Genomic DNA, 8,509 nt, shown 5'->3' with positions numbered 1-8,509 from the left:
CTTTAGATGTTTTTGCCTAGTCTACGGTAGAAATGCTTGGAGTTGACCCTAGTATAGTAACTCATAAACTTAATATGGACCCTCTAGTCAGGCTAGTTAGACAAAGAAAATGCAACCTCGCCCTGGAACGGTGAAGGGTAGTTGATGAAGCTCCTCACTGCAGACTTCATCAAGGAGGTCCATTACCCGAGCTAGGTCGCCAACCCCATGCTTGTTAAGAAAGGCAATGGCAAGTGGAGCATGTGCGTCGACTACACTTACCTAAACAGAGCCTGTCCAAAGGATTGCTTCCCCCTGCCCAGAATTGATCGCCTGGTAGATGTGACCTTAGGGCATGAGTTGTTGAGTTTCATGGATGACTACTCTGACTATAATCAAATTAGGATGGACATAGTTGACCAAGACAAAACTGCTTTTGTAACCGAACTCGGGCTATACTGTAATAAAGTTATGCCCTTTGGTTTAGAAAACGTTAGAGCAACTTTCTAGCGACTTGTAAACAAGATTTTTGAACTTTTGATTGACAATAAAGTGAAGTGTTATGTTGATGACATGATCATGAAGTCCAAATTTTCTAGATCTTTAATTGATGATTTAGATGTTGTTTTTCAAAATTTAAGGAAATACAACATGAAGTATAACCCAAATAAGTTTGTCTTCAGGGTCACATCGGGCAAGTTCCTTGATTACATTGTGAATCAACGCGGCATCAAAGCAAACCCAGACAAAATCAAGGCCATCATAGAAATGCGATCACTCCAAAAGATCAAGGAGCTACAATGACTAACTGGCCGGGTAGCTACCTTAAATTGATTTATGTCTAAATCGGTAGGTCACTGCCTCTCCTTGTTTAAAGCAATTAAAAAGAATGAAACTTTTGAATGGACTGAATAGTGCTAGCTCGCGTTTGATGAGCTAGAAAGGTACCTAAGTACTGCCCTAGTTTTAAGCCGACCTGAAGAAGGAGATGTGTTGAAGCTGTACCTCTTTGCGAGTGACGAGGTGATCAGCTCAGTGCTAATCAGAGAGGTAGATCGGGTTCAATGACCCATCTACTATGTAAGTAAAGTATTGTAAGATGTAGAAACCAGATACCCTAACATCGAGAAGCTGGCGTACACACTAGTGGTAGCAGCTCGGAAACTACAATACTTCCAAGCCCATACCATCGTCATCCTTACTGATAGACCTCTGAGGCACATCCTACTTAAGCCCGAAGTGTCAGGAAGATTGATGAAGTTGTCCATCGAGCTTAGCGAGTATGACATCCAGTTTGAGCCACGACCAGCAATCAAAGCCTATGTCTTGGTGGACTTCGTAGTAGAATGTACGTTTAGCACACCGACCCTTGAACTGATTGAGCTCGCTAACGCGATGGAGGCGTCGATTAGTGCAGCAGTCCGGGTTAGACCAGTACCGAATTGGGACGAGGAGCATTGGATCCTCCATGTTGATGGCTCGTCCAACCAGCAAGGAAGCGGTGCGAGACTAATACTATACAGCCCAAGCAAGGTAAAACTGGAGTATGCTCTCTGGATCGAATTCAAGGCAGAGTATAAAGCGCTAATTGCTAGGTTGAACTTAGCGAAGGAAATGGGAACAAAACACCTCATCATCTGCAGCGATTCTCAACTAGTGGTTAACCAAGTCAATGGTGACCATGAAGCACGCTACTCGACTATGGTAGCCTACTTAACCAAAGTTAAAGAGATCCTACCAAGCTTCAACTCTTGTTTCATCAGGCAAATTCCAAGGTCCAAGATTGCTAAGGTTGATGCCTTGTCACGATTAGCAAGTACAAGCGACAACACTACGTGAACTTTGTACATAGAGGACCTACCTCGGCCCAACATTCTCAAGGGGCAGAAGAGGTCGCTCCCGTGTTACAAGTGGAATTGAGCTAGATCGACCCTCTCATTGATTATCTGCTCCACGGGATCCTACCTGCAGAATGTAGTGCAACTCGGAGGGTAGAGCGTTAATCAACCGGGTATGTCCTCATGGACGGATGGCTGTATAGGAGATCCTTCATGCTCCCTACCTACGATGCCTACGACCCTTAGAAGCTAAGCTTGTACTTCGTGATATCCATGAAGGTTTATGTGGAGGACACTTGGAGGGTAGGGCCCTCGCCCAAAAGGCATTAAGGTAGGGCTACTATTGGCCCACAATGAAGGCAAATGCACTCGAGCATGTCAAGAAATGCGACAAATGTCAAAGTGGAGAATTGACATCCTTGGTCCTTTTCTGCTAGCAACTAGGCAAAGGAAGTTCTTGGTCATGGCAGTAGACTACTTCACAAAGTGGGTGGAAGCCGAACCGTTGGTAAGCATTACAACCTAGAATGTGAAGAATTTCTTCTAGAAAACCATCGTGTGTCATTTCAAACTACCTAAAGTCTTGATTTCGGATAACGGAAAGCAATTTGAAGACATCAAAATCCAGAGTTGGTGCACCGAGATGGGGATTAAGAAAAACATCACTTCGGTAGTACATCCACAAGCAAACGAATAGGCCAAAGTGATGAACAGGACTATCCTCTACAGACTGGAAGCTTGTCTTGCGTGAGCTAAAGGGTTGTGGGTGGATGAGCTACCCAATGTCCTTTGAGCCTACTAGACTACTATCAAGACCGTGACCGACGAGATGCCCTTAACCTCATATACGAGATGAAAGTTATGATCCCAACAAAGGTTGAAGTACTAATGTTGTGGCTCAAAGCCTACAACGAAGAGACAAATGACGATGAGCTCAGAACTAACTTGGACCTCATCGAAGACGTACGAGATCTAGCCCACATTCGAATTGCATTTTACCAGTAGCAAGTAGCTCAGTATTATAACGCTCGGGTCAGGAAGCAACTATTTAGAGTTGGCGACCTGGTCCTTTGTAAGGTAATGGTACCTGAGCCCGGCATGGGTAAGCTCGATCCGAATTGGGAAGGTCCTTATCGGGTGATACGGGTGTTCAGAGAAGGAACCTACGAGCTCGAGACCATGGAAGGGAAGCAGGTACCTCAAGCTTGGAATATCAACAACCTAAGGAGATACTACTTGTAAACCTCAATACAAGCAAAAAATGACTAAGTCCATAAGACCACTGAACTGATCCTATGGATGACGAACTGGAGAAAGGACCTTAAGTCACTCCCAAAAGCCTAAGGACTTTGGTGTCGAGCTGACAAGAGACTTCAGAATGATTCAAGACCCAGTCGCCTCTTCGGAAAGGGCAGTGAAGTCTTAGTCACATCTTCGGCATAGGCAACTTAAGACCCGGTTTCCTCTTTGGCACGGGCCCATTAAAACCCAGTCGCTTTGGCATGGGTAAGGCAAAGTAGCCCGTGTGCAAATAGGTCGGGCATGAACACCCTACAGTGTCTGCTCACCCTGACGTACAATAACGATTATTCCTATTCGAGTTCGGGAGTAATCTATACATAGAAAAATTTTTCTCCTATATGGTTTAGCTCGCAAGCTTGGGAGAAATCTACACTTAGAAAAGTTTTGAACAAAAAGAACTTTGCAAAATACTTGTATTCTATTGATAAAGCATTTCGAGTACATAGTAAAAAAGAAAAAGATATTACAACTATTTAGCCGAGCTCAGAGTCTCGGGACATCAAGTATTTACAAAGGGGGGGTCCAAGAAAAGAGGCATCAGTCAATTCAGGGCTCCTTATCCCCATCAGAAACATTAGTGGGCGAATCTGTCTCGATGTGGTCCTTGGCGACATCGGCTCCCTCTCCCTCTCTTGCTGTATCATCGTCGAGAAGGTTAGCGCCGCTCTACTCCTCAGAGTCTTGGTCCTTTACGGCTTCGACGGCCATCTCCTTAATGATCTTAAATGTTGTGATGGTGCTAAGGTCGAGGTGGGGAAATTCACGTTGGGTCAATCATCTGCTGAGTTTGAATTCCTTGCGGTAGCCCATTATCCCTACCTCGACCATCTTCTCGCGGTACTCCGCCGAAGACTTATACTCCTCTATAGCCTTATCCTTGGCATCCTCCATCGCCTAGAGCAGAATCTTAGTTTGCTCCTTCACTAGCGCCTCGAGGTTCTCATTCTCACTCTTCAGACCCACCTCGTTCTCTTTAAACTACTTCTTCTCCACTTCGAGCTCCTTTTTCTTCGCCATCAACAAAGTCAATAACTCTTTCTTGGCTTGCACATCATTCTTTAATCGGTTGATCTCGCTGTGAGCTAAGTTGAGCTTGGAGTGGGCACTTTGGGAGGATTCCTCGGCTTTGAGAGCTTGCTTTATGTTCACCTTAGACTGATAAGTTAGGGTGTGGATAGAAGTGTTTACCTGCCAAAAGATGAAAACGAGTATAAGTATGAAGAAAAATCTAAGTACAAAGCAACCTGAAGGCTAAGTACGTACCACCATGCAATGCGTGGCCGCTCAAGCCCTGAGCAAAGCAACCTGAAATTCAGCCCAGCAAGTGACCTCCTTGGTGAATACCCTGTCCTTGCTCTTGAGAAGGCCAAACTTCGAAGTCAAAATGCTTCGGACTAAAGTATCGCTACCCAAAGAAGTGGCAGTCGTTGGTACGAGCTGAGGCTTTGAAGAGGAGGTCTCCTTGGGTACGCGGGGCAGAGTGGCCTTGCTTGGGTCCTCAACCAAATCGATCATGGAAGGCTGTTCGGCAATGGGAGGGTGCTTGGGGGCAGAGGTGGCAACACTAGAGGTGGTGGTCTCGGTGTGGAGGCGAGCCTTCTTGGAGGCCCTCTTCTTCTTCTTCCCCTTTTGCATGCTCCCAAAGAGCTCATTGGCGGGGATATCATCCATGACAACTACAATAAGTGATGAACTAAGTTAGATACAACACCGAAGTTAAACAAACAGAAAAAAGGTACAGTAGTTGGCGACCTACCAGGAGGGCTTAGATCGGCTTGCACGAGCTTCTCCTCAGTCATGAAGTTTTTAAACTTCAGGCCGAGCTTCGCCTAAGATCAGACCTCCTCCCTTGTCTTTGGGTCCAATCTGACATCGGGGTCTTGGATGGCTGCTCTCCAGTGAGTTGGGAAAGGCCACCCCTCGGTGTTATGGACCATGAAGTAGCGTTTCTTCTAGGCCAGGACCTTGTTAGGGAGCCCGTGCAACAGCTTGTACCCAAGGCGAGGAGACATATAGTAACTTCACCTGTGCTCGGGTAGAACACAGGCTGAGTTCTTTTTGATGGAAAGGATCGAAGAGAAGATGTCAAGGTGTAGAGGTCGGTTGTAATCGTGGAAAAGGGAAATGGTACCTACAATGTTACGGATGGAGTTCAGGTGTAGCTGGTCTGTGGCTTACCTCCAGCCATTGTCTTGGTGCTTGGCAAGATACCTTTTCTCTCACTTTTCCTCTCTATTTTAGATGGTGTAAGTGAGCAGAAGAGAGTAGTGAGAGGACCAAAATAATGGGTTTATATAGTCGTCTACCATCAAAACAGCTTTAGAAAGAAGAAACTAAAACTTAATTTTGCATTACTCCCACTATTTTGCATTACTGCACTTATCTACCATCAATTGCGCCACAATTATGTAATGTTTTCACATTACATGTTGCACTACAATAATGTTATTAATTGGTGCAAATGTAACGTAACCCACTTGGTGCAAATGTTAACTAATAACCTTCATGAGAAAACAAAATACACGAATCATAGTGATAGGTCCTCTAGATGCGAGTAATATCAACTATGTATTACAATGCATTTTACTTCCCAAGTTCTTCATGTGGTAATAACACTTAAGGAATAAAACTTATGTTTATTCTAGGTCCAGAATAAAGTACAGTTTCTCAAATAATTTAAAGTGCACACAAATATGGGAAAACATCTGAACATATATAAGAGTTTCATCAATAATCTGAATATATATATAATTACAAAGTAGAAACAAGTCCCATTCTTTCTACATGATCCTTGAATTTCAATGGTGGCATGCCCTTAGTCAAAGGATCAGCAATCATCAACTCACTACTGATATGCTCAATGACCACTTTCTTTTCTTTAACATGTTCTCTAATGGCTAAGTACTTAATGTCGATATGTTTGCTTCGACTCCCACTCTTATTATTCTTAGCCAAAAACACAGTAACTGAATTGTTGCAGAAAATCCTTAAAGGCCTAGAAATAGAATCCACTACTTTAAGCCCAGAAATGAAACTCTTAAGCCATACACCATGTGGAGTAGCATCAAAACAGGAGACGAACTCGGCTTCCATTATAGAAGTGGCAGTCAAAGTTTGCTTAACACTTCTCCATGAGATAGCTCCACTGACCATAATAAAAATATACCCAGATGTTGATTTACAAGAATCAACACAGCTAGCAAAGTCTGCATCAGAATAGCCAACCACATCCAAGCTGTCTGTATAGTCTATCTATACGTAAGCATGTAGTTTTTAGTTCCTTGGAGATACCTCATGACTTTCTTTGCAGCTCTCCAGTGGTCTATACCTGAATTACTTTGATATCGCCCTAATGTCCCAACTGCATATGCAATGTCAGGTCTTGTACAGACTTGAGCATACATAAGGCTCCCAACTGCAGAAGCATATGGGATATTTTTCATGGATTCTCTCTCAAAGTCATTCTTCGGGCATTGATTCAAACTCAACTTGTCACCCTTCACTATGGGAACAACACTTGGTGTACAATATTGCAAATTTTGCACTTGGATGTTCAGTACTTAGTTCTGAACTGGTTGCAAATTTTGTACCTGGCTCAGCTTTACGTCCATATATTTGTAGCTGTGTTTTTACATTCTTACATGATGCAAATTTTACACTTTTTATCTTATTTGCATCATCTTTAACAGTGCAATTTAATTTTGCATCTAAGGCTCAGTTTGGAAAGAGTACAAATGCAAATATGTATAGTGCAAATACATACAAAACAATACAAAATATAAGGTTCTACACTCTATATATTTTCATTTGTACTCCTTCCAAACTGAGCCTAATAAATTGATGAAAAAATTGCACCACTTCCTCATACCTTCATTCTCTCTAATAGAAAGTGGGGACCATATCAATTTACTTCCTACCTTACTCCTCCCAAATAAATAACCTTCCCATTTTGGAGACCACACCATTTTACTTTCCATTTTTATTTCTTACAAATAAACAAAACAAGGTCAAGCTAGCCTGAATCAAAAGTAAATCTGGATTTACTTTTAGTCCACTTACACTTCTATGCATTTATATCAGTGCAAATGAAATTCACACACTGCAAGCTTGTTTGAGTGGTAATATGAAACTGATGCATTTTTTGCACCTTGTTCAGATTTACATCCATCTATTTTTATTATGATTTATACTCTTGCCTGATATAAATAAGGTTCAAATGCTAATTAATCTGAACCTGATACAATTTTTGCGCCTGATTCAGATTTACATCCATTTGTTTATAATTATGATTTGCACCCTTTCTACATGCAAAATTTGAATCTTTTGTGCCTCATTTGCATTCATTTGGGATGCAAAATTGAAATTCGATCACTTTAAGGATGATTCAAATTCAAACCATTTTTTATAGTCGGATCAAATATGGACCTACCCATTTGACGTAATCTATTTTGATTCAAAGTATATATATATATATATATATATTATGTATTAGTAAAATTGGTTTGAATGCTGTGTTTTTAGTAAAAAGTTATTTGTTTAAATTTCATAAAATTTATTCCAATCTACTCTGTTCATGATATATAATATTTTTCTCTTGGGAAAAATATCAAATTTGGATCTATCTTATACCTGATTCGTTCTGATCCATTTGTAGCTCTACATTCATTGGTCAGTACAAACACTTTTGCATCCAAAAACTGATGCAAAACTTGCACTACCTTCCTTCAATCCTTCTGTCTTTATTCTCTCTCATATAACATGGGGAAGGCATCATTTTACTTCTTATTCTACTCTTCCTATAAGAACCTTCGTCCTACTATCATCCTCTTTCATAAAAAGTGGGGGCTACGTCATTTTACTGTCTAATTTACAACAAAGGATAGAAAAGGACACACTCAGCCCATTTGCAATCCCACACCCAATTACACAAATTCAATTGAAATTTGCAATTTAAACTAATGAAACTAGGCATAGCAGCAATTTAACATGCAAACCCAATGAAGTTGTTACTTGTAAAGATCTACAATTAAAAATCAATTATAAACCTCACAGGATACAATGAGACATTAAACAGAACATTAAAAAAATAAAAAACAAACAAATACCTGAAATTACTTAGCCTAAAGGCTCACTTTGGAAGGAGTACAAATACCAAATATGTAGAGCGCAAAATCTTATATTTTGTATTATTTTATATGTATTTGCACAGTATATATTTGTATTTGTACTCCTTTCAAATGGAGCCAAAGGTGCAATTTGGTGTGGGTCGATCCAAATCCAACTTATCCAATCCAATTTTTGGGCTAGGTTGGGTTGGGGCATTCCACTAAAACAATAGGATAAATTTCTTAAATTACCCTTATGGTTTAGTTAATTGACTAAGTATACCT

At 41.2% G+C, this 8,509-nt stretch overlaps 1 protein-coding gene across 1 annotated transcript; it reads left to right on the top strand.

Moving 5' to 3' along the window:
* Positions 1–1,374: 1,374 nt before the first annotated feature.
* On the top strand, positions 1,375–1,818 carry LOC148866150 (uncharacterized). Its single transcript, XM_088976409.1, has one exon. It carries the CDS (start codon positions 1,375–1,377, stop codon positions 1,816–1,818), a length of 444 nt encoding a protein of 147 aa, XP_088832535.1.
* Positions 1,819–8,509: the final 6,691 nt, after the last annotated feature.

Source organism: Nelumbo lutea, chromosome 3 (assembly GCF_056320005.1).
Source record: "Nelumbo lutea isolate HS-2025 chromosome 3, American lotus-T2T, whole genome shotgun sequence".
NCBI lineage: Eukaryota > Viridiplantae > Streptophyta > Magnoliopsida > Proteales > Nelumbonaceae > Nelumbo > Nelumbo lutea.
Note: the sequence above shows the minus strand (reverse complement) of the source record. Positions and strands in the feature narration are given on the sequence as shown.

What these genes read in the sequence shown, in the direction of transcription:
- LOC148866150 (XM_088976409.1), top strand. Translation starts at nt 1,375, where the DNA reads ATGGAGGCGTCGATTAGTGCAGCAGTCCGGGTTAGACCAGTACCGAAT.